This window comes from Mytilus trossulus, chromosome 6, assembly GCF_036588685.1.
Source record: "Mytilus trossulus isolate FHL-02 chromosome 6, PNRI_Mtr1.1.1.hap1, whole genome shotgun sequence".
Taxonomy (NCBI): domain Eukaryota; kingdom Metazoa; phylum Mollusca; class Bivalvia; order Mytilida; family Mytilidae; genus Mytilus; species Mytilus trossulus.
The window spans coordinates 66,725,338-66,753,097 of NC_086378.1; the positions used below are offsets into that span (position 1 = coordinate 66,725,338).

General features: G+C 30.5%; 1 protein-coding gene across 4 annotated transcripts; it reads right to left on the reverse strand.

Annotated features, from left to right (window-relative positions):
• Positions 1-3,295: 3,295 nt before the first annotated feature.
• On the reverse strand, positions 3,296-25,796 carry LOC134721711 (serine/threonine-protein kinase Nek11-like). 4 transcript variants are annotated; one of them, XM_063584885.1, is made up of 14 exons: positions 25,189-25,796; positions 20,461-20,626; positions 18,978-19,126; positions 18,000-18,161; positions 17,348-17,497; positions 15,347-15,425; positions 14,844-14,917; positions 13,932-14,060; positions 13,046-13,121; positions 12,416-12,506; positions 10,977-11,162; positions 9,710-9,922; positions 7,735-7,819; positions 3,296-7,379 (listed from the first exon to the last, which is right to left on the reverse strand). In XM_063584885.1, exons 1-14 carry the CDS (start codon positions 25,347-25,349, stop codon positions 7,172-7,174), a joined length of 1,929 nt encoding a protein of 642 aa, XP_063440955.1. In that variant the 5' UTR covers positions 25,350-25,796; the 3' UTR covers positions 3,296-7,171. The 4 variants fall into 4 exon arrangements, with proteins under 4 accessions (XP_063440955.1, XP_063440954.1, XP_063440957.1 ...); XM_063584884.1 differs by having other exon boundaries at positions 12,386-12,506; positions 25,189-25,795; XM_063584887.1 differs by lacking the exon at positions 10,977-11,162.
• Positions 25,797-27,760: the final 1,964 nt, after the last annotated feature.

The following is a 27,760-nucleotide window of genomic DNA, read 5'->3' on the forward strand; positions in this document are numbered from 1 at the left end:
GATAATTCGCTTGCAGCTTATCACGAACTGCTTTTAAAATAGTTTTTGATATTAAGTTCAAAATGCAGTTATAACCCTAGGTTTTATTTACCCCTGGTGTTACCGCATAACAAGGATAATTTGTAGAGAACATGTCCTACTTCAATACCAGTTTCAAAAATTTGGAGCTTTGTGGCTTCAGAGGAGATTTTATAAAACTTCACTATGACGACAGAAGGCGTTGACGGATGCTAGGTGACATGCTCATTTAGTCCTCATATGAGTTATAAACTAGAATTGGAACTTCCCGAATACCAATAATTGTTCTTCCTTTTTTTTATTGGTCCCATATTCATAGTTTTAACTCCTTTTAAGGTGAATAACAAGTATGGTGAGTTGTCTTTCATGTCATTGAAACGATATATGTTCATCAAGACGTAATGGAAATATTCATACTACAATTATGTGTTTTGATTGTAGTCCTGAATTCTACAGACTGTTTAATAGGTATAAAAACATTAAAGGACCAATATGACCAAGCTAACTGAGGGTTCCATGGTCCTTCAATCACTCCTTTTTGTAAATAAAATGAAAAGACAATCATGGTTAATGCATAAATTGGTTCATCCATAATTTATAATTTTCAATTAAAAAAACAATTTTCTCTAAAGTCACTGTTTGCTTCATCTGGATCATTGTTCATCTTTTGAAAATGTAAATCTCAAACATTTTTCAAATGTCTCAGCAGTTTATGATATATTTATCGAGTTTGCATACCAAATTATAAGCCTGGTGGACGTTTCGTCGCTGATGGTATCACCAGCCCAGAAGTTATCACTTCAGTGTGGACATGAATATCAATTGTGTTCATTTTTATAAATTACCAGTTTGCAAAAGTGTAAATTATTCGAAATACTAAGGTTTTTCTTATCTCGGGCATAGATTACATTAGCCGTATTTGGCAAAACATTTTTGGATTTTTGAGTCTTCAATGCTCTTCAACTTTATACTTATTTGGCTTTCCAACTTTTTTTAATTTGAACGTCATTAATGAGTCTTATGTAGACAAAATGTGCGTCTGGCGAAACAAATTGTAAGCCTGGTACCTTTGATAACTATATACCATAGTTAATCATAATTTGCCCATTGCTTATAGTATTTGAGAAATAGACCTATTTGACCAATAATCCAAAACAATGAGATCAAGAACACTGGCTGTCATAAAAAAAAGTGGTCCTATTGATTACAGTAACTGAATTAAAGCATTGTCAAATGAAAAATAAAAAGGGGTCACGATAACATGAAAACTACCAGGCAAATATTTTCATCTTATAATAATTCCTAACATCAAATACATTTGAAATGTAGCTTAAAAGTTTCTGAGAAACAAATCAAACCACAAAAAAACATTGAACAATGAACCATGCAAATGAGGTACAGGTTAGATGAAACATTCCAGTTAGACATGTACATCTTAAAATCATTCTACACACTAAATATAGTTAACTTATTGATTAAAGTGTATGAGGTATGACTTTACCACAAAAAACTTAATCTTGATAACTGATCCCTAAAATGAGGCAGAAAGGAGATGAAAACTGACAGTACATGCATGTAGATCTTGAAATCTTAAACATGTTTGCCCTGTCGCATATATATAGATTAAACAAAATATGCATGGGGAAGATGAAAAGTACTTATAGGAGACATATGAATTCAGTGTAGCAAATATTGTAATTTTTTAATACTCATCACAAGTGAGTATTTATCATGGGGAAAAATCTCTAAACAAATATAAAAGCAGTTGGTGAACCGGGAAAAATGAGGTAAAGCACAAAGGACACATCACAGATGGAAAATCTGTAACATAAGGCATCTTCATTCTGCAACTTTCTTGGCAGGCGGAGACAAAAATGACACTAAGGGCAATATTATTTCTACAAGGAGATGAAAACTGACAGTACATGTATGTAGATCTTGACACCTTAAACATGTTTGCCCTGTCGCATATATATGGATTAAACATATGTATGGGGAAGATGAAAAGTACTTATAGGACAGACATATGAATTCAGTGTAGCAAATATTGTAATTTTTAAATACTCATCATTAGTGAGTATTTATCATGGGGAAAAAACTCTAAATAAATATTAATGCAGTTGGTGAACCGGGAAAAATGAGGTAAAGCACAAAGGACACATCACAGATGGAAAATCTGTAACATAAGGCATCTTCATTCTGCAACTTTCTTGGCAGGCCCAGACAAAAATTACATTTGAGGGCAATATTATTTCTACAAGGAGATGAAAACTGACAGTACATGTATGTAGATCTTGACATCTTAAACATGTTTGCCCTGTCACATATATATGGATTAAACAATATATGCATGGGGAAGATGAAGAGTACTTACAGGAAGACCATTAGATGTTTTCAACGAGGGTGCAATATGCAATAAGTCAAGCTCATAATCACCCTAATATGGCAAGTTATGGACAAAATACTAGCATAGTAATTACTTAATTTAAAATAAAATAGACTTGCCATTGATACCAAATTCCACAAAAGGAATAAAACATGAAAACCACTAAGTTAATCATACAACTTTAAAAAGATACCTTCTACTACATTATTTGACTTATTACCATAAAGGGTCATACCTATTCAATAGTAAATATCAAGACAGGGAAAACCATTACTTGACATGTATTGACTATTGTATACTCTATAACATTGTATTAAATTTCTTAAAGATTTGGTGAAGTTAAACTCCAATTGTCATCTACAAAGCAAGCACCAGATGGACTGAAATGCACATCACTTTACACCTGTCTTCAAGGCAGGGGAATATAGGTGGATGCTTTTCATCTTGTATGATATCCAATGTACCCATTAGGAATAAGGAACAACTTGAAAAGTCCTTAACACATTTTTGCTATACTCAACTTCAGTTGGAATGCCTTATTCATATGTAGACCTTAATGGTTTGAAAATGGTTTAATAAGCCTGTTATTTAGTGGTTGTTGTTTGTTTATGCGTTACATATTTGATTTTCATTCATATTTTGTATATAAATAAGGCTGTTAGAGTTCTTCTTTCAAATTGTTTTACATTGTCATTTTGGGGCCTTTAATAGCGGACTATGTTTTATGGGCTCTGTTCATTGTTGAAAGCCAAACAGTGACTTATAGTTTTGTTAATTACTGTGTCATTTTGGTCTCTTATGGAGAGTTGTCTCAATGGCAATCATACCACATCTTCTTTTTTATAATACACATACAATAATTGCAATTGACTTTAATAAACACAACACAAACACATTGAAGTATTGTTTATTATTTTTTATGAAATGTATTTATATTTATGATAAAAGAACACACTCGTATATGTCAAAGGAATGTTATTTATATATAGTCTGCCTAATTGTTAAACATTTCTAAAATGCCCTGTGCTTCTTCATGTTAATAAAAATTGTGCTCAAACCTCAAAAGAATCTAATCTCCTTTTTTTACCCTGTAACTTATCCTTTACTCTTCTCACTCCTTGTATATTAATATTTTATTAGAAAAAGAGGGAAAATAGGCTAAAAAAAAATTGGTGCATACTGTAAGTCCTAAATGTCTCTATGTAAAAAATTTCAAATTTATTTACAATTTGCATACTATTCTTTCTGCAAATTACTTTTTAAAGTGTATGAATATGGTCCTTTGTATTTTTTTTTTTGCTCATTGCTGAAGACCCTACAGTTACCAATAAAGCTAATTTGTAAGTATTTGCTCTCTGGTGGAGAGTTTTCTCATTTTGCAATCATACCGCGTCATTATTCCATTTTTACACCCAATTAACTAAATACACCACAACTTTTGATTTATAAAATCATAAGCATCTGAGGTTCGTTTATGCTACTGTTTGCACATACAAAATATATATATACCCATAAAAGATAAGGACTCTTACTACCCACTGCTGCTGCAATGGTTTGCAAAAAGCATAACACTCAGCATTTAAAAATACACATATCACACTTCATACATATGCTAAATTATATCAACATTTAAAGAAAATGAACACAAGTTGCATATACAAACACAAATAAGAAATAAATTAAGCAGAATTGAATATAAACTCTCAAACAGACCTTAAATTGGCTTTTAACTTGCCAGTTTAAATAGAAATGTTGCAAAATCTATAAAGAAATAGAACTTTTTACTAAAAAATCTAGTCGATATGGAAATGTTTAAAGTATTAAGAAAAAATATCTCAACAAGAATCAAGAATTAACAGTTAAAAATGTGTTCCAATCTGAAACAGAATTGTCCAGCAACATACAATGTTAATTCTGATAAGATCACAATACTACACATTGTTCTATCCATGTTTTGAAAACCATAATGTGTGCAAGGTTTAGTAAGTACAGGTTTTTAAACTATTTGTTAGTTTGGTTTCTTTATGATATGTTTACTACCTATTTCTTGGTACTTATCAACTAATACTCAATTCAAATTCTAACTATTCACTATATATTGCTGTGGCACATCTCAAACATTCTATGTCATGCTAAAATGGTATGTATATTATGCCAGAAATTATACTTTGAGAGAAATAAAAAAGAAAATTAAATATTACTGACCACCAAAATGGTTCTCATGTGACTTTGATGTTACATAATGTACTGTCGAACAATCAACCACCAATGTAAGATGCTGCATTTAAACCCATGAAGTTGACTGTCAAATAAAATGTACAATTAGAAACAAATAGTGGATCATCTAAAAACTAACCTGATTTTCTGACACAGCAGAAATATCCCTTTTCTATTTCTAAAATCTCTAAGAGTTACAATACTGATGATAATATGAAATATTGGGAATTTTGTTAATAGATATAAGAAGATGTGTTATGAGTGCCTATGAGACAACTCTTCATCCAAGTCACAAAATGTAAGTAAAAGTAAATCATTATAGGTCAAAGTAGTCTTCAACACAGAGCCATGGCTCACAAGAGCAGCAAGCTTTAATGTATAGATCCAAACAGCATGGTCCTATTGGAAATATGTTCAATTAATCTCAATGAAATCTATAAAAATCACTTTATTATTATCATTTAAAATCTTAAAATATTTGAAAGAGTTTTATCCATTTATATTTTTCTGTAATTCTGATAGCTTTTGTTTTTCCTATATTATGTATATCTAAAATACATAATCTGTTTAGAATTGGAGTCATGCATTTCAGCAAATGGCAACATCACTAGAGAGAAAATGAAAACAATTCATTGTAACCCATTTGCAGTGCTTCTCTTGCTAGCTCATTCAAACAATTTATACATAACTCTAGCAACTTACTGACTCATCACAAAATAAGTTCTTTGATTGAGAACTACTAACGTCAAAAATATATAAATACTCATGAAAACTATATACATAAATAAAACATACTATATTAAACACATTGCTTGTAAAAAAACCATTAAGTAACAAAAATATATTCTCAACAACATTATAAAACTAATAAATTATTTAACTAAGTAGGAACTTATAATAACAGTGTATGACAAAACATTTGTTACATTACTTTTCACATTTATTCACCTTTTCAATTTCTGTTTTTTTTTTTATTTGAGTTATCTTTTCCTTGTAAACAGTTTTCTGTAAAAGAAACAGATACACCTTTTGGTATTTTTTAATATTTTGTTTATATCATTAGGAGTAAAATTCTTGCTTAACCTTTACTTTAAGTTAAATAATTGCTAAATCTTCACTTTAGTAAAATCATTGCTTAATCTTTATTCATAGTATAATCCTTGCTAAATATTTACTTTAAAAATGTAAAATCCTAACTGATAAACAAAATTTACAACCATAATGGGCCCAGATGTAAACTAATGTGAAAAGTAACGCAACATAATATTTAAACTACACTCATCGACCAGGTTAACAATCCACATTTACACATCAAGTGTATAATAATTGATGTCCATAAAAACAACGTTGATTGGTGTAATTTTGTACAGGTTAGTATAAACAATTATACAAATGGAATGACAGCGTATAATACTACAAAAATGTATCACTATAATGCTATGGTTGGAATGTTTTTGGAATTGGACTGATTTATGTGCTACATATTATTTCACAACATAAATCATAAAATATATTGTAAAATATATCCCAAAAATTTACTGATCTGACATTTTGTGGTGAGGTAGGAAAAAATCTCATACCGTTTCTACAGCGACTGGCAAGAAGTGTTTTCATATTCATATGTTTCCCTAAATATATATAAGAGTAATTTCTGATTATCATATGATTATAAGTATTTGCTGGTTAAAAAAAACTTTGGATCTGCCAATTCTTTTCCCTCAAAAAGGAAAAAATTTAGAACCTAAAAAATGTAGTTAATACTTGCCACATGTTTATGACAAGTTATGAACTTTGTTAATGGTTTTCTTTAGCTACATCTTAATGTTTTCTGTGATTTTTGTGTCAATGGCATTTCTTTGATAACCTCTGTTAAACATATTTTTATGGGGGGGTTGCTGTCAGTTCACATAAATCTCACATAAGGTGCTTTTCAAATATAAAATATTAAACTACATTTAGTCTCATACCAGCCACATGTTAGGCAAAGGGAGATGATGCATATTCACTCATGAAACAGGAATAGAATAACCTCAGCAAATGTTGGGAGTTACAATTATAATGAATAATGCTTATTTCTAAATGCCTTATTTTCTAAACAGCAATATACAACTTAATCTTATCAATTTTTTCAGTGGGGATTGTGTCAAAAATAGAAATTCTACCAAACAGTAACCCTATTTACATCATTCTATTCTTTCTGCATACAACAAAAAATTTTAAAGGTAGAAGCCCTTGTTAGTACATAATAAGTTGTACTTAGTTAACTATTTTAAATCCTATACATTTTATTAGGGGCTGAATGTTCTTGGAATCTAATTCCAACAAAACAAACAAGAATTGTCTTGGACATAATTGTATTGTCTTATTTCTATAAATAGATCATTATCCAAAGGTACAATTATCAGCAGTATAGTTTTGCACAACCTTTTAAAACCAATCACAGTCTTTTACATTTTGCAATTAATCCAGATCTCTAGTTTATCACCAATCATTTCATGGTTTTTATACCCTCATATATAATATGATTTGGTCCAATAAAAAATCTTAAAATCATCCTTTACTTATTTTTGCTTGTTCCTCTAAAAATAACAATTGGTCCACTAAGAAACAATCACTGGGATTTTTAACAAATTTTCTTAGTCCTTGCATAATGTCTTCTTCAGCTGAATCCAGGGAATTTTGTTTTTCATATCTTGCTTTCTTCAGGTAGGTATATGCCTTTTCAAATGCTTCTTCTCCAAGATATTTTTGACATTCACTGAATCAAAGTTAAGGAAAAACATTTTATAATCAATAAATATTACTAAATACAAATAAGCGCTTTAGTCTTTAAACTATTTACTTATACCAGCACTTAGTCCTTTGTTTAAATTCTAAAATTGCTTTAACTTTAAAAATGTCTTTTTCTTCAATATAATAAAAACCTTTAATAGCACAAGAAATAAAAAAAAAAACAAAGCTGAAATCAATCAAAATATCAAATAAAGAAATAAATCCATTGTAAACAATAGCTAAACCTATCAACCTTATCTCAAACTACTTTTGTAAGTTCAATCAACTGATATATAATAAAAGTATTTATGCTATATATGTTTTTTGTCTGAAAAGGATACGCCCTGAGATTTTTTATTTTCTGCTCTCTAACAACAGGTCCAAATGCTCCTGCTTCATGATCCTCTTGAAATGTCAGGGTGGATTCTATAAAAGAGAATGAAATGTGAAAAAAAAATATAATTTGAACAAATATTTTTTTTAAATGTATACTTTGAGTGAAAAATGGTTCATTATCAATTTCTCTTTTTTGTTGCTATAATATCTATCAATAATATTGTATATATAAATTATTGATTCTAATAGCTAACATTTTGAACTTAAGGAATATTCAGATGTGTTTTTTTTTAATTTTTATCTTATTTGTTCACTGAATGTTTGTTTTCTACTATCTTTTGTGCTATTAACATTAACTATTTATAGGCAAATCTATTATATAGCATTTAAATAAGGACAGGTTGACATGCCATGAGAATCTGCAATTGGGTCTTCACTTCCAAGAGGCCCATTGATTGTGATATTCATATTTGCAAATTGTCTCCCTTTCAATATTAGTTATTTGATAAATAGAGATTCTTCCATAGATACCAGTGGATTATTGGATATCCAATCGAGATAGTTAAATTTATAATCTTTAAATTATATAATCTATAATTTATAATTTAACTATCGAAATTAGATAAATCCGATATTGCATGAGTAACTATGGAAGAATCTGTTTCTCTAATGATTAAAAAGACAAATTTTCTTTTTTGTTAAAAATGAAAATACCCATCGAGTGCCTTTTCCATTCCACAAGGTTGTCCATTTCATTAACACCTGCTAGCATATTTCGATTCATCCAGTTAGCTAAAAAGGTTATGACCCTTAAAATCATCCAATGATCTTTTGAGATCACAGGCAACCACACTTGATTAAATATTTTTATACAATGGGTTCAGAAAGGGACACATTTCCATAGAATTAGAGAAATAGTATATATATATGTAGGATTCAAATCTATGGTGGGTTCCAAATCTATGGCAGATTCCTATGGTAAATGTGACGTCATGCCATCCCAAATCTATGGCAAGTTTTATAATTTCCTAATCTATGGCGGATTTATCTTGTTTCTGAATCTATGGCAAATTTTGTGCAAATGGAAAACCATGTAGTACATTTTCAACCAGTAAGTTATTGGCAATAACTTGTCTTGAGCAAGTGGGAAAATACGACAACAGGAGCATGTCTACAAACATTTGTGAAATAAACATTTCATAATGGTTGACCAAAAAGAAAAATCATAAATGATAAATTCATATGCCTTAAACAGACTTCAAGATTAAAATGATGTGCTCTGTAAAAAAAATAAACATTTTTGAATCTGTGCATGGTACCTGATAATAAACCTTGCCAGCTGTAGACAGTAAACTACTACGTACTAACTAGATGTAGGAAGATGTGGAATGAGTGCCAATGAGACAACACTCCATCCAAGTTACTATTTATAAAAGTAAACCAGTATAGGTCAAGGTACGGCCTTCATCAAGGAGCCTTGGCTCACACCGGCAAGCTATAAAGGGCCCCAAAAAGTCCTTTTTCTAAAACATGCGGTACTGAAAATAGTGGCGCCATAATTCATCGCAGGATTTGGCCAGTACAGCACATTTGGTCCATCTTCAGAATAAAAGGTCACATCTTCTTTAAACCGCCCAAAAATTGTTGTTAGGGAAATATCTTCATCTTGAATGGTGTTCAAATCTATGGGTTCCGCCATGGTTAGAGGCGTGGAAAATCTAATATGGCGTTATATTCAATTATGATGTTATACGGTACCCTTTCCCCAAGATCTGCCATAGATTTGGAGTAAACAAAAATCTGCCATAGATTTGAGTTGTTTGGCGTTTGTAATATCACAATTGCCATAGATTAGGAATCTGCCATAGATTAGGAATCTGACATAGATTTGGAACCCGCTATAGATTTGATTCCTACATATATACAGGGTGAAAGTTGTATCAAGAATTACCCATATGGTCATGTGACTAGTTAACGTACCTGCATCCTCTCCTTTATCAAGGACATCCTTTAAAAGTTCATAGAACTGGCCTTCCTCTCCGACAGTGGTAGATATTGAGTTAGGCACAATTGTACCCTGTTCTGAGTTTCTGTGTATGACAGTTCCCATCTCTTCATCAGAATCTGATGATTTATCAAAATCTTCATATTGAGAATAAAATGTATCTGCTACTTCTGGATTGTCAGGTATACCTGGAAATAAAGTTTTCCACAATCAATTATACATCTACAAGAATTTATACATATATAATAAAATAAAGAAACACACTTTAAACATTTTTCCTTTAAATTTCATGCATTTCAAAGGACAAAATTCTTGAGAAGCATGATCATTTGAAAATATAAAACATTATCTCAAAAACTACAAGGCTACAAAAAAATCTTAGTTATGAGGCTTAAATACATACAATAATGGTATATTTAGTACAATGTACTACATGTATACCCCATCCTGATATAACATTAAATACTACTATTCTAGAGGAAAAATGGATACACAGCTCAAATCATATAAAAACAAAAAATTATGATTACGTACTTTTAATATCAACATTAAATGTACATTGTATCTTGACAAATATTTTAAAATGACTGACAATTGGAACATTTTAATTCAGCACCTTAGTTAACTAAACATTTTGTATCAGAACAATTCAAATGTAAAACTCAATCTGAGAAAAGCGACATCTATGTATTATTTTAGATTTGTGCTTATTGTGCTAATTCTATGTTTAACTTACAAAACCCAGGTTCAGTTAGTATTGGAATATTTTTATCCTGTATTGCAAACAATCAGATTTTTTTATTAGTTTTGATATAACAAGAGTATGTGTCCTACTAATGCCCTACTCCAATAACTTCATGCATGGTTAACTATAAGCTTAAACCAGAACATGCCCTAGATACTGGACAAACAGAGAGAAATTGAGGAATGGAATTTATCTCATCTTTTGAGAAGATTTATTGGTTTCTTTACCATAGTTGTTTGAAACATATTAACTCAATTTTCACCATTTTCTTCAACTTTTTAAATTTAAATGTAAATTCATCATTTTATAGCTATATAGGTGATAACCCCATTTTCACAGTGCCTTCCCTTGGTACGATGTATGTTTTAATCAACAGCCCTTCGATAAACATAAGAAAACCAGTTGTACTGGGTCAGTATTAAACAGAAATTGCTTAATTTTCCTATACCCTATTAGATGAAATTTATTCAGTAATACATCTGTAAAAAGCTTATTACCATCTTTAAAATCTAAAGAAGAATTGGCGAGATCATATATCATCTTGTCTCTTAGCGGTGTAATGGGTCGGTCTTCAGGTTTAAAGTTCAGTAAAGTATGGTGTATCTCAGCACCAGTTAATGTTCGTGATTTGATTGTCTCCCCTTCTTCGTCACTGGATTCTGTTATTTCATGCTGAATAAACACTGTGTAAGGAGAGAAAGCAAGGTGTCACACTATATGTAAATAACACTTCTACACACAAGCCCATTTCATTTACAAATAAATAAACATTTGTTCTTATTAATTCATTCAATATGTAATAGGGTCAAAACGTCTTTCACTTACAATTTTATTAAACAAGATATTTTTTTTATAATTGTATATTATCATTAATACATAATATAATTGGGAATATTTAGAATGGACATCGCAAACAGACAGGTGTAAACAAAATAAAATGAAAAAAAATTAAAATGTCTTAATTTTTTCCAAATCCAAAGAAAGCAAAAATGATTTTGAAATAATAATTAATTTTGGAATTCATGCATAACTTTGCTTTGTAAACACAGATGAACATAAGTTATAGAAATACCAAAATTGATCTGAGCTTATGTCTCCTTCATTAGTATACATGCAATTAGTGAATCAAGAAAAGACAGATAAAGTGCATTTAACATCACAAAACACATGCTTATACTTAACCAGTGAAAGAAAGTGCTTGTTTTCAATTAACTGATTCTTGAATTTATAGATTGCAAGAAAAAGGTAAGATTAAAATCTAAATCTATAGCAGTTGTAAAATTGCTATTATTTCATACATTATCCAGAGGATGAAGGACAAGTAGATAACTTATTGGTGTTAAAAATATGATCAGATTAAATCTGTCTGAAAGGTAGTTGGTTATGTTTGAAACATGTATCCAGCTAATAAAATCTGCTTTCTCTTTTAAGATGTATGCCCAGATGCAAATAATGCTGACCTGTTTCATGCAAGAAAAATATTTTGTAAAATGAAGTCTAAGCTAAAGTTACATAATTTACACATTTTAGGTTTTTTATTATTTGATGTCAAAATCAATTTTGAGAAAAAGAATTCATATGGAGCTGCGTTAAAAGATATAGAATAATCTCAACTCAATAGGAAGGTTAAGACAAAATAAAGTCAAACTAAAAGGAAAGGTTGAAAAGATTGCATCTTGGCAATAAAAGAAACCTTATTACTGTTACACTAAATTAATTTGTAGACTATTTCATGGTTTTCAAACAAACAAAAATGACTACTAGATAATAATAAGATACCAAATTTTATCTTATTGTATCTTAAGTGTGCTATTAACATTCACACTTTATTAAAGTTACTAGTACATGTTATTGTTGTAATGACTATAGAAGTGTAGAACAGTGTGTAGTTAGTTATCAAACATACATGGTGCAGATCTAGTTCCAAAGTCTTTACTTGGTTTAATGGTCTTGTCATCTTCACGGACGACCGTTAATGCCTCTCTGAATTTCTCTCCTTCTCCTGAGCCACCAGCCCATGCTGGTACCTGTAAAGGCACAAAGGCATTTAACATACCCTTATGTATTTAAAAAAAAAAACAATATTTGCTTTTATATATTATTTTTAAACTTAACTTAACTGAACGCAAAAAAGCAAGGTAAAGAAATAACAATTTAAAATAAAGGTACCGGTTATCAACTTGTGTTCTAGGCAAAGTATAAATATAACTTGCTTTTGCATACACATGAACCTTATTATATTAAATTCAAACTTAAAACAACGGTACTGTTATTATTTCTTCTGACAATGGGTTATCATGGTTAAAGTTAGCTAATATGTTAGATTTTTTAGGAAGAGAAATGAATTGTGAATGAAAAAACTTTGATTCCATTCAAAATTCATACAATAGTCTGTTTAATACATGCCAAACTACTGAACAATACCAATAGTTTGACTAGATATAAAATCTCAGTTAGAATTTTTTTTAGTTTATGGGAGTCAAAGTTTGACAGCTGTTCCTGTTTTAAATTGGAATACAAGTATTCTAATGCATGTACACTAAATATTCAGAATTAAGTAACTTACTGATTGCATGTGTAAGGTTTTCTGAATCTGGTTTTTTCTTTGTATATTTTCAGACAGCTGTAATTTGGCAGATTCCCTGAAAAAAAGCAATAATACAATAAAACAAAAATATCTTTATTTCCTAAAAAATAATTGTCAATCATAATGGTAGAAAAATACTGGTAGCTTGGTTTCATATATTTTCATATAAAGGTGTATTTTGAGTTTAGCATGTTTAAATTTCTGGTTCACATTTTCCTACAACATCCAATAAAATTTGTACCAATCAATATTAAAGTCATAAGAAACCTCAAATTAAAAAAAATCATGCATATGTTTTTTATAACTAAATGGATAGTTTTCATTTATATACAACTTATGTACATATACTTTTTTCTGAGGAAAATTCTTTAATTTGTCCACATTTAGAAGAAGTTTACTTATTTTTAATTGCTTGCTTCCAGGTAGCAATTCGCCGAAATATTTTCTATATGCATAGTGACCTGAGTGTAACCCTTCTCGTAAAACTCTGGTGATCGCAATACCCATGGATTTGTCATTAACATAAACAGTTATCTGATTGTACATGTTAAACACGTGCTCAATACTCATGCTTTTTGTAATGTGTTTACTATGAGGTGACAATCAGTAAACTTCGGCTTTAAAACACGGCATTTAATGAGCAGCCAAATTTGTTAAATCATAACAGACTCATAACAGACAGAGCGATTAAAAATTGACAATTATATGATATATTTGCGTAAAAAATGACAAAATCCTGCACCAAGTTCTAAGTTTATGATATGTACATGCATTGGTTCAAGAATTGGATAAACATTATTTTTCACCACCCACTGGTTTCATATGACTTTAATGAATTCATAATAAATGGAGCAAATATAAATACCTTAATCTTTCAGCTTCTTGGTCAGCTTGCTGTTGTTTTCTGATCCTCATTCTTTCTCTCGGAGGTAAGTTCTTCCATTTCTGATCTTCTTCCTTCTCTTGTAAATCTTTCAGTCTTGATTTTTGCTTTCTGCACAATAAAATCTCATTCATATAATAGATATTTTATACACTCCTGATAAATACTGTTTCAATTGGTGACTTACAAAACTGACTCAGCTGCTCTAGTTTAACTTCATGGTCTTAAAAAGCAACTTCTTTAAACAATATACAAAATTAATTCATTAAGTTATCGGGTCAGCTTGAAAGTGAAAATGTATTTTTTAAGATACCATCAATCTTTAATTTTAAATAGAAACATATCTGTGAACATCAACAGAAATCTTTCAAAAGCTTGTAGTTATGTTTTTGCATGTATTGGGTTCCACCATCTTTTTTTAAATGTCTTAAATACACCTATATTTATCTCCCTTTATAAAAAAATATATAGCTAAATACAGATACAGTGAATTAATTCATTTTTAAGAGTTCTTTAGTAATTATTTCTTTTTATTGAGTTAATTCTGAATAGATAATAAAACAATTAGCAATTGTACTCTATGAACAACAATAATGAATCATGCCATCAGCAGCTGAGCAGGAGTATTTTTCTTAGAAATCTATTATAAATCCTAAATTCACACACCAAAAAATTCAAACTATCTTTAAGTAACCTACAAATGGGAGAAGGACCAGGACCAGGGACATTTGAGAAGGCTGATGCCTTTCAATTATAAAATTTGTTACGTTTTCTTAAATCAACGGAGGAAGTAAAAAGTAGCATTCTTATATTTCTTCTTAAGTTCTTAACTTTATATAAATGTCTATCTTATCTGTCTAAGAATTAGCTATGGAGAAGCAAGAATGTACTCACAGTAATTTAGCGATTTCTTCAGCATCTTTAGTAGCATGATCTGTATGTCTAGATTGATAGTCTTTGGACATTTTCTGTAATGAAAATACTGATCTAGTGGTGGCTTTATGTCAAATTAATAAATTCAAGAAAATAATCATAATTGAAAAAAAAACCAAGAGGCTTATATTATCTATAAAAGTATTTTCAATAACAGTGAGCCTCCTCTGGTAGATGTTAAAATGTAATTTTCATGAGGATCGGTTATTTTTTCTGATGTTAATATGAAAGAGCCAAATGATTTTTCCACTTTATTATTCTGCATTGAATTCATATGCACAAAGTTGAGTATTCACAAAATTTGTCAGAGCCCTGTGCTTGCCTGGGATTTTTTTTCAGTTGCTATTCTTTGATCTTAAAGATACCATAACATTCCATGAAGGTAAATCTATCAGTAAAATACTATGTACATTGTATCTCAACTCAATATAAGTTTTTAGAATCAAATTTCAACAAGGACTTACAGCAATATGACTGGCTAATAATGTTTCTTTTAATAAATCTGTTGCTGATGGTCTTTTCTCTGGATCTCTCTGTAACATTCTGTAATACATCATCTTATAAATGTACAAAATGTTTAATAATCATGTTTAATTTATCACAATTTCATGTGAAACAAGTTTTAAATGTATTATTCCTTTGCAATGAAATAAAATGAAGATATGGGAGAAATGAAGGTAACCTATGTATTACTACCACAAATAGCTTAAAACTTTTATCAAATTATACTATAGATGCAAATATATGGTTTGGAAGTTTGGATAGCACATCCTATTTTAAGTTGATGGTGATTACTGAGTTCAAATGGTTCTGATAGTTTGTTCTGATGATTTGGTTTGATTTTTAGTGTTTTAACGCTACTTTTAAGCTTCACAATTAGGCATATTACATGGCAGTCATTTTTAAATGGTGGAGAATGCCGAAGTGACCAGAAAAAACACCAACCTTTTGATAGGAAAACTGAAAATCCTAATCAATTAAGATTGGAGTCAAGTACAATCATACAAGCGGGGTTCAAACTCACAACCTCAGTGTTGACTGGCTCATGATTACAGTAGTAACTACTTAGACCACTCGGCCAGTGAGGCCCCTGTTTGTTCTAATTTCGTACTGTTACAACAATGTTCCAGATTATGGGAATGGTTTGGCAACAGTAGACTGGTTAACAGTCCCACATTCTGTATGTGTCTGTCCATAGTCAGGTGCCTGTTATCCAGTGGTTGTTGCTAGTAAAGGAGTAGGTCCAGTAAGGACCGATTTTAGCCTCAAATTTCAGGTTCATCGGAACCAAATAGTTTGACCACTTTTTAAATACTAAGTGCTTATTTCATTTAAATCAATTAGTATATGTGAAAGATTTGAATTGATGAAGTCATTAAAAACCATCTGATTCAAGCTCAAATGTGAAAAATCAACCAAATATGCCAGAAAATGTCACTTTTCAGATGGTTTTGGTAAAAAATGAAAGTGGCCACATCCGAGTTCATCCTCAACCTTTATATATGTTATGTATTATCATAAAATACAACTTACATTTCAATATTAAGGATGAACACGAATGCGGCAACTTTGGTTTTACACGAAAACTGTTTAAAATTTAACTAAAATGCTAGAATTGTGAAGATTTCAGTAATTTAGCATGACTTTATGGTGCTGATGCCCGATATATGTGCATTGTATTGTCAAACACAGCCCATATTTATGTGGCAGAAGCATTCTACTGTTCAATAAATAAATAAAAGTTTATAAAAGTTTATATTTTAACAATTTTGTAAAACTGCTATATTTTGGGGCCAAAAAAGGTTCTTACTGGACATACTCTTTTGTTTTTTGATTATTGTAATGTACTTAAATCCAGCCATTTTTTTCTTCCTGAATTGTTAAACATTTTTATTTAAGAGCTTTTTATAGCTTCATATATATATATAATGACTGATTAAATAAGTCAACCATCAATCTTACAGGGCGATGGATCATTTAATATAATTATGTACACTACAAAATGTAATATATAACAAGTCAAAAAGGGTACAACATCACCATTAAATAACTATCAAATGAACAAATATTAGATATTTCGGATAACAGATATCCTTCTTCAATAATAGCACGATGTCAAATGAATCATGTCAATATATTCAAACTGAGAAACTTTTTCTAAATCTTGAATTAATAAAATTTAAGCAAACACCACAGACGCTGATACAATTCTAAAATTTCCAAACAATTTGTATAAATTCAAGATACAAATATGCAGTATGGGTTTGTTGAAGGCTGTACAATGACCTTAAGCTGTTAACTTTTATGTCATTTTGTCTCTAATAAGTTGTCTCATTGGAAAAAAATACCGCATCTTTTTTTTCTAAGACAAAGTTATTATGTCACAAGCTTTGTCTATATGTAATCATCCTAACATGAAAAACATGACTAACCTTTTCAAAGTAGAACTTAATGCAAAAACTTACATATTTAATAGCCTGCTAATTTCACTTGAATATGTATCTGGTAGTTTAGGAGGATCTCCCTCCACAATTTTATACATTACAGCCATCAAACTCTTCCCATCAAAGGCATGGGATAAAGTACACATCTCATATAATATACAACCTATGGACCTGCAGAGACATAAACAACTAAAGGGATAAATAAAGTACACAAAAAGTCATCTCATATAGTATACAACAATTGGACCTGTAGAGACATAATAGAGAATAAGTATGAAGTAGACTAAATGTCTTCATATACAAGATTTCTAACAAACATTAACTCACTAGAATCATGGGAATATTCACAATGTTTCGGAATTCTCACCATCCACTAAAAATGTGATCAAATTATTTATTTTCTTTCAATTGACTTTAGACTTAGTTTTTTGTAAAAACATAAAGGATAACTGCTATCTTGTATGGTAAAATAGATATCTCTGGGTTTTCTTTTGTTTCAAACTTTTTATTCATTTGTTTGCTTTTATTTTTCATTATCATGATTATCATTTTAAAGTCATCTAACCATTATTAAAATTTTGAACAACTACCCAGATCACTGAAAACCTGCCATGATTATGAGATTCAACTTGCATGTATAAATTTATAAGACAAACAAAATGACATATCTTACCAAACATCAGATTTAGAGTTGTAACCTTCATGCTTAAGAACCTCAGGACTCATATAATATGGTGTCCCTGTAAAGGTAGAGGCAAGGTCAGCTGTTCCCATTAAGATTTTAGATATACCAAAATCTCCTATTTTTACCATATTTCCTTTCAAAAAGATATTCCTGTAATAATAAAGACAGATTACAATGTGAAGGATATATTTCAAGTTCAAACTATACTAAACAAAAAAGAAATACACCATCTTAATTATGTTATTGCAATGAAAATTTCTATTGCTTGTAATTTTTAAAACAGTGATTGAATCAACATAATATTCTTGGAGCCATTAACAGTAAATCAAGTGAAAAGGAATATTCTTTAAGTTGCAGTTTTAATTGAATTTCTCTGTAAAACTGTATTTCAATTTCAAGGTTAAGCTTAAAATATACTGGAGCTATACATTTTTTTAAATTCAACAGTAATCACAATTTACAACTTTTGAATATTTGACTATTGCTTGCAAATACCAAAATACAACATAATTATAGACCTACAAAATGTTCTTTTTATTATATTATACTTATGTGTGTGTTAGTTTTACTACTCTATTATTCTACTTACTAATTCAATGTTACAAGGTTTATTCAAACAGAGTTTATTACCTTGATTTTAGATCTCTATGTAGAATTCTTCTTGTATGCACATAATGTACAGTTAACACTAACTGAACAGACAGAGTTACTTACCTTGATTTAAGATCTCTATGTAGAATTCTTCTTGTATGCATATAATGTACAGTTAACACTAACTGAACAGACAGAGTTACTTACCTTGATTTAAGATCTCTATGTAGAATTCTTCTTGTATGCATATAATGTACAGTTAACACTAACTGAACAGACAGAGTTACTTACCTTGATTTAAGATCTCTATGTAGAATTCTTCTTGTATGAATATAATATACAGCTAACACTAACTGAACAGACAGAGTTACTTACCTTGATTTAAGATCTCTATGTAGAATTCTTCTTGTATGCATATAGTGCACAGCTAACACTAACTGTACAAACCAATCTAATATTGTTTTCTCTTCTAAGCTTTTCTTTGACTTGGCTAATTCATTTATTTTAGCATCTAAATCACCACCCTGAAATAAAATTTAAATCATGATATTAAACTTCTTCATCCAGGTTTCCCCTGAATCAAATTCATTTCCCAACAGTGACACACATTGGCTAATGATGTTCGGGAAAATGTAGTAAGAGAAGTCAAAGCAGTGGAATGGATCAGGGTACATGTTATAAGTTTTTTCCAACTTAGAAAGTATTTTTTTTTCCTGTGTGGAAATGCCAGGTGATACTTATACACTTAAGCAACCACATTCATAGACACAAATGGTTTAATTACCTGGGATAGATGTAGCAGACTTTTCACCAAAGAAATAACAACATTCTATAATATCTCAGAAATGTCAAAATCTACTGTCATTTGAAATATTGGAAACAAGAAATTGGTAGATCTACATACTAGTTTTCTCGTTTGAATTGTTTTACATTTGTCATTTAGGGGCCTTTTGTAGTTGACTATGTGGTATGGGCTTTGCTCATTTGTTTGAGGCTGTACAATGACGTCACCTATAGTTGTTAATTTCTGTGTTATTCAGTCTCTTGTGGAGAGTTTCTAATTGGCAATTATACCACATCTCTTTTTTTCATAGTCTTATTGAAACTCTGCACATCCTAATTTAGAAATTGGTAACATGAGTTTTGTAGATGACACATTCTATCAGCATTGATCAATATTAAAAAGTAACTGTGATTATACAATATAACAATTATACATTGTATAAGTGGAATAAGTGAGCTTAAAGTAATTAGTAATCTATACATACTGTATCATCTCGATATGATCACAGAAATTTAAAGATCTTTTTGCACAATAAGTTGTATTATTCATTGACTATTTACCATGAAGTAAAGTATTAAAAAGTGTCATGTTTCACAGATCATTTAACTGTATCTAATATTTATACATTGATATGTGCATTTAATGTAAATCCCCCTTTGTATCATTTAAAGTCAGAATTAATGATGCAAATCAGACTTAAACGTACAAATACTACATAAATAAATAATAATTGAGGAACAGGAAAAACATATAAAAACACAAATTTTAGATACATGCTGGATCACATTTAACATAATTGACTGAAATAAATGTATTTAACTATTTATAAGTTGAAGGATTTTGAATTTGAGAGGCTCTAAAGAAAATGAACAAATCTAAATTCAAATGATTTGTACTAAGATATAAAGCTTCATCATAGTCATCTAAAGTCAGTACATGTATGTACATGTGCAAGACAATTGCAAACCTAAAGACTACATTTTTTTTCTATTGTCACTGTATCCAAACATATTGAGCCAGCATCACAAATGACAGGACATAAACACATTAATAGGTCTGACAATAAGTAATTACCTCACAGTATTCTGTTACAATACAGAATGATTCTCCATCTATAAAACTGTCATGGAATTTAACAATCCCTGGGTGATTCAGTTTAGACAAGACTTTAGCTTCATTTACTGCATCTACAGTTTCATCAGGAGCTAGCTCTCCTACAGATATCTCCTTTAAAACTTTCCTGAAAATAAGAAAACATACTGTTGTACATGTAACTCTCCTACAAATACATGTATCTCCTTATAACTTTTTCTGAAAATAAGAAAACATATAGTGTTGTTACTACAATGTATCATAGAGATACATGTCTCACCTTTAAAACTTTCCTGAAAATACAAAAAGTTAGAATATTTTTTGAAAAAAACCAGTGCTACATGTATACATTTGTATGTTTATTTCCATAGTCATGATAGTGCTATCCCAAAATTCTGGAGAACACTGAGTCTAACAGGTACTCTTGTACATGTATGCTTTTTTTTATACTAGGAGTTTAATGTGACATCAATTTTCACTAAAACTAGTACATATCACTCTTGGTGAGGGATTTTCTCACTGTGCTGAAGACCCAACAGTGGCCTTGGGCTATTTTCGGCTCTTTTGATGGTTGAGGTCTCTTTCACTCATTGCCTATTTCCATTTTTAATTTTATCCTTTATACTTTCAAAAGTACATGTATCGCAATGCAGCCATTTTGTAAGTTGTATTCAAGTATTTGCTTATAATTCTTTTTCCATAAATTTACAATTGACAAGCAAATCCAATAAGTGAATATTCTGATATAAGATCATAAAAGTTCTTTTGTGAGGGACAATAATTAAAAACATTCTTTCTGAAGGGAAAACCAAGATACATTTAAATCTGTTAAAAGTTTTAACAAAGAATATTACACATTGAAAACTGTGATATTATGGTCCAAGGACACAGTTATCGTCCTTTGGTTTTCGTTGTCTACGAATATAGTCCCTAGCATGCCTAGTGTAAACAGTGTATAACTTGCATGTTTTACTTGATACACTTTCCCAATTTATTTCTTGGTATTAAATGCATGAAATATAAAGTAGGGGGATGTTATTACATGTCAAAAAAATTTGGGTGCTGAATCTTTATGTTAAGTAGTGAATTGGTCCAGTTCTAAAAGGTCAAATTTTATCACGTCTGAAGCTGTCAAACTGACTTTTAAACCCCCTTAACACAGAATTGTCAATATTTTGAGTTAGAGCTGGTAGAAGTTTCTATAATTTTGATATTATTTGTCTCACTGGTAGTACATTACACTGTAAAAATCTTTTTGAGAAAGAGCAAGTGCGATTTTTTTAATTTGAATTTATTGTCTAAAAGAAATGCACTACGAAATAACTGTGTTCTCGGGCCTAAGAGTCTCGTTTTGTACTTAAAAAATCAACTATTTCATCATTTTCATATACCAATGATATATAATTATAAAATAATGATACCAAAGAAAAAAAAGTTAAATTGTCAATTTGATGGATACATGTACATGTACGTGTGAAGTAAAAAAGATTTAAATAGATAAATATATGATTTTGGATCAAATTACAAATCAAATTCATTTTGGAGGTATCTACTAAATTATCAACTACATACAACATGTACAAAGTTTCAAAATAGTTATTTTTCCATTAATTTCTTATATTGCAAACTACAACATATTCATGTCATTCATTAAGAATGAAGCAAAACATTAAATATGAAAAAAGGCTAATAATCTCAGAGAACAGAAACTCATATCTAAAATACATTTTGTAAGTATACAATGTATTAGATACTTTTGTTGTAAAAATATCTGTTGCATTGCAATGTGGAAAACTCACAACACTGATTTAATTAATATATAAAGATACAAAATATAAATAAATTTCTTCAACCCAACTCTGGCAAGTAAAGTGAGTTAAAACATGTTAAATATTTACAGTATACATGTGTACTCTTTTGTTAAGAAAACAATACTAAGCTTTACATTCAACAATTAAAAAATAATTTAGAGAAAGACCATTGCAAAAACAATTGTTGCTTAACTACACTTGCCAGATTTTGTACGTCTTGCATGGATGTAATTTTTGTAAATGAAGCTGAATCTATGTCATATTTATAATATTACAACTATTTCTTTAATATCTGACATGTACATGTACATTTTGTACATGATGTACGTGCATACAAAAGTTGAAGGAATTCGAAGAGTTATGCAATCTCAAACTTTAAAAGTATTTTGCATGGACGCATACCTGTCAACCTGTGATGATGAAAATGCAGGTCATGGCCTGCATTGAAGAATCAAATCTCAGGTCATAACGCGTATGAACTTTTTTGAGCTGAATTTCAGTATTTATGGTACATTTTCTTATAATGTATATCAAAGATACCAAAACATGAATGCATGTTCACTTGGTTAAGTCATTTTAAATCTTATTATTATTTCATTGCACTTTAAAGATTTTTATAAATTTGTGTAACATAGTCTTATGTTCTTTACTTTTTTGTAATCATCAATTATAAGATTTTATTTTTCAAATGTATAATTTATACTGTTTGAGACTACTGGCTATGTTGCCATTACACATATTCACAAGGAAATTAGACTATGATGAAATATAGCAATTCAGTTAAAGGAAGTACATTTGTATAAATGTAAAAAACAATTTTCAAATTGTATAAAGGTATAAAAATAATGAAAAGTTATTTTTCAATATATATTGGAATTTTATATTTTTATGATTTAATCTTTTTCACCCATAGAACGTTAATATAAGGAATAATTTTGAATGGTGACAAATAGGGGAAATAACACTTAGTTGAAATATGTTAGTGCAATTTATTTACGACCTAAAGCTAAGGTAATTGGTGTTAATTAACAGTGTATTTGACACAAATTTGCTGATATTTCAAAGGCATATATTACTTATGAAATCAGCTCAAGGCTAAGAAATATGGGTGAAATCGGGTCATTTATCGGAATTCCCTGGTTATTTCAATGACCCGGCAGGTGATCCCTCAGAATTGTGAAAATCTCGGGTCACACCCACATAATACGGGTCAGTTTACAGGTTTGTGGACATCAGGTTAGAGTGATATGTTTTTTTTCCTAACAATAAGATGTTGAAAATATTTGTAAGTCTCAGGGGCAGCTTCACGATTTTAAGGGGCACAAACTTTAATTTTCTCTGAGCTCATCCAAAAAACCAAAATGAGGCTAATTTATCAAAATATTTTTTTATATGCTTAGCAAATTTTACAGGGGGGGGAGGAGGGGGGGGGGATTCAAAAATTAAGACTGATATCTACATGTTGAGTTTATGACTATTTAACCAATTTATCATTTGTAAAAGAAAAAAATTATTTTTAATCAATAATAATTCAATTATGAAAACCATTCTTATGGCATGTATGGTATGATTTATTGTTTCTCATTAAAAACGAATTATCAAATTCAAAGTTCCATGGTGTATGTTTGATAACTTTTTCATGAAAATATTTCAGTTACGAAAAAAGAACACCTGGGCAATTAGACGTTGCTTTTGAAGGTTGGAAAAAAACTAACAAAAATTGATGGGAATGTGACAGTACCTACATGATGAATAACAGTTAAAATTCTTGCCAAATGAAGTTCACAAATTTTTTTTGGTGCATAATGATAAAACTCAGGGGTGGGGGTGGTAGGAGTGATCCTGATCCTGACTTTAAATAAATTTAGATCCTGACATCGCAAATTTGAAAAAAAGAATTTCGGGATCCGGAAATCACAAGCTGAAAAACACCCGATCCTGGAGTGCAGATAAAGGGGTATCAGGTCCGTTCGCGCCCAATATACTTTCACACCCTACACGTTCGCACCTCGCACGTTCGCACTCAAGGTCCGTTCACACTCTACACGTTCGCACCCAATTTTAATTCAAATTCCAGTTGAATAAATGGAAAATCATGATTGTTGTTTTTAATTAGTGTCGTGTAAATACTGAATGTATTTATAGCTTGGTATGAGTAAAAGATTGAAGATTGTATATGAAAAACACAAAAGATAATTGTTTTTAACAGCTTGGTCCCTTTGATCTGAAACAATGACAAAATCTGATGTAGCAATACACTATTATAACCAAAACATCAAACATGAAAAAAATAATTTAACACACAAAAAAAAACGTAGTCAGAATCTCACTTCATTTTGAAACAAGTCAATAAAACAAAATTATAGCAATTCACTAACCAAAACATGATTAGGAGTTATTCAACACAAAAAAAATGCTGTCTCACTTTATTTTGAGACAATGAAAACAATTATACTTATAAACACGTAGGGTGCGAACGGACTTTGGGTGCGAACATGTAGGGTGCGAAAGTGAAAGGGGGCGAACATGAGTGGGTGCAAACGTGAATGGGCGCGAACGGACCCGGATTCAGATAAAGGTCCTATCACCCCTCTAAAATGTGTATTTTCTTAAAGACAATAAAAAATTGGAAAGATTTTGTCAAAGCATGTTTGATTTTTTCCAAAACTAATGGTTATTAAAGGATAATTATTTGAGACCTCTGACGAATCACAGTAAAATTTTAATCAATTTGACGTAGCCTGTGAAATGACTGTTTGACGGAAAAGGACCATGTTACTATCCTCTGTTAACAGTATGAGCACAGAGTTACAGCTACTTTTTTGTGGGTGAATTTTTAATATTCTTTAAACTGCACTGTTTGTTAGTATACATGTACTGCTTCAGATATAAAACTTACAAATCTGATTCTCCTTCTGCTACTCTGGTTTTCAGTCGACGATCTCGTACTAAGAAAGCTGTTCCAAAGTTCCCTTTCCCAAGTCGCTTAATAGTTTCATATCTATTGCAATATATTCTAGCTTTTTTCTTTTCTTTTGTATTATTTTGTTTGAAAGACATTATGAATAATGTCAATATTTTTCCTGTCAATTTTATGTGATTCACGAAGAATCATGTCCTTGTTATAATCTATTATAGTTTTCAGTTCGTATTTTTAACTAACATGGAATTATAAATGAGATGAGTACATGATGACAATGTTGTCACAAGTAAACAATGCATTTTCCTGCTGATATAGTGCCAACTTCGTATTCGTCTGTCGCAAGACGGCCATGTTGGCGTCGTTCGTTACTCAACAAATCAACTTCTGATCACTGATTATTCACTTGCAATTTAAAATCAAAAACTAAATTTTGGCAAGGAGAGGAAAAGCTCTTTTAGAAATAGCTCAGTTGTTCTCTTGACATCAAACTTGTGGTTTACTAAGATACAAACAAAGTTTTGTTTAATCGTGCAGGTGCCCGTCTTGTGAAATGCATTGTGGGGGGATTTTTCAGTTCCCTTTAAAACTTTCGAACGGAGAGTATATATCACAATTGCAGGATACCAGTCATTTCACATTTACGGAAACGGAAATGCAAAAGTTGAGGGGAAATTTCAGGATACATCCCCTCCAGGGAGAATCTCTTCAATATTATTTTTTCGATATTAAAAGTCTAAACAGTTTCGCGCTTTATTTTATAATAATAAAATAATACATATTTGGATAACAAACTCACTACATAAATGTAAATATACCGGAATTTGATGACACTGCATCAAAGTGAGAGGGTTAGCGCTATCAGAGACATAATACATGTCTCTGGCGCTATAAAACCAGATTTAATCTACCATTTTCTACATTTGAAAATGTCTGTACCAAGTCAGGAATATGACAGTTCTTGACCATTCGTTTTTTATGCGTATTGTTATATGATTTTGCCATGTGATTATGGACTTTCCGAATTGATTTAAGTTCAGTATTTTTGTGATTGTACTTTTCACTATACTATATATCATATATGCATAGAAATTCTGTTTTATATTCAAAACGAAAAATGAGATAGGAAAATAGGACTTGAATGTTTGTTTCAATAGACGGCTAGCACTGAGATACATATGTATATTTATATAATACAACTCGTCTAAACATCAACCCAACAATGTTCGATCTGTAAATTTAAATATATGACAGAAGAAAAGACTCCAGATTGGTAATGCTCTACAAAATTGAACACGAAAAGGTTGCAATCCCTAAACAAAATAAATTAATTCCACAAAAAAGACAAACAAGACATACTAATTCGAACAGCTTCCAAATTCCATCCTGCAAAACACAGTACAGAAAAGAGTCATATTTTCCAAGAACTATCACCGACTGGAACAAACTACCGGACAACATTGTAAATTACACTTCAGTAGACTCTTTCAAATCTTCAATTTCAAAGCATCAATATTAACTCAATTACAACATCTTACTTTATTATACAAAACATTTTATATTTTTAATTTTTCCTATTTTTTAAAAATTGTACATTTTTTCAATCTATGTCTTGTTGTAAGTTTCCTCCTGTGACATAATCTTCAATTTGTTGAAGGCGGTCACTATATGGTAGAATAGAATAGAATATATATATATCTGCTTGGGCGGATTCAGCCATTTAAAAAAGGGGATGCCCCAAACCCATGACAAAAAGGGGGGTTCTAACCACATATCCCAATTTAAATGCATTGGTCGTCCAAAAAAAAGGGGGTTCCCGGCAAACCCCGGACCCCTCCCCCTGGATCCGCCACTGATCTAATAGAAATGAATCACTTTTGTTTGCAACCTGGACATGTTTTATTAATCAATCAATACAGGCTATGCCATTAACATGATGTATTATAAAGACATATCGGAAACATTTTTAAACCATTTTTTAATTATACATAATATAAAATGAACCGGCCCTCAATAGTTTCTATGTTTAATTTTATGTATGCACGATGAATCCTGAATATCTCGGTTTGATACGTATTTATGAATTGCTTGTTGTGCTTCATTTTATATCGATTGTAAAGCTCATCAGTGGTTATGTGTGTGTTTTGCATATATCGTACTTCAAAGAGAGCTGTTAACGGTCTTATGTTATTTCAGTTGTACATTTGATTAGTATCAAATAGTTTTGTTCTATAACAGTTGAAATGCCAACCCTGATATATATACCAATCTAAAAACATTGTAGAATTTCAGTGGCGGATCCAGAACTTTTCCTTAAGGGAGGGGGTTAGTGATTCCCTATATAATCATCCAAGTTTTCCCAAGAAAGGGGGGCCGCCCCCTGGATCCTTTTGGATATTCATTTTTTCATAATATGACACTTTCACGTTGTTGATCAAATATTCTGCGCGGATATAGTCCCTTCGAGATACCAAGCAGACATCATAAACTGTGTTTTCAGTATTCACCAGTTTTCTCCCCGGGTTAGATGTCGGGTTCTATGGCATATCAC

Coding starts and splice junctions, on each gene's coding strand:
- LOC134721711 (XM_063584884.1), bottom strand. CDS start 25,349: ATGTCTTTCAAACAAAATAATACAAAAGAAAAGAAAAAAGCTAGAATA. Junction 14,061..14,843: donor GAAGAAATCGCTAAATTACT/GTGAGTACATTC, acceptor TTTATTGTGCAG/AAAGCAAAAATCAAGACTGA. Junction 12,507..13,045: donor AAACCTTACACATGCAATCA/GTAAGTTACTTA, acceptor GTGCCTTTACAG/GTACCAGCATGGGCTGGTGG.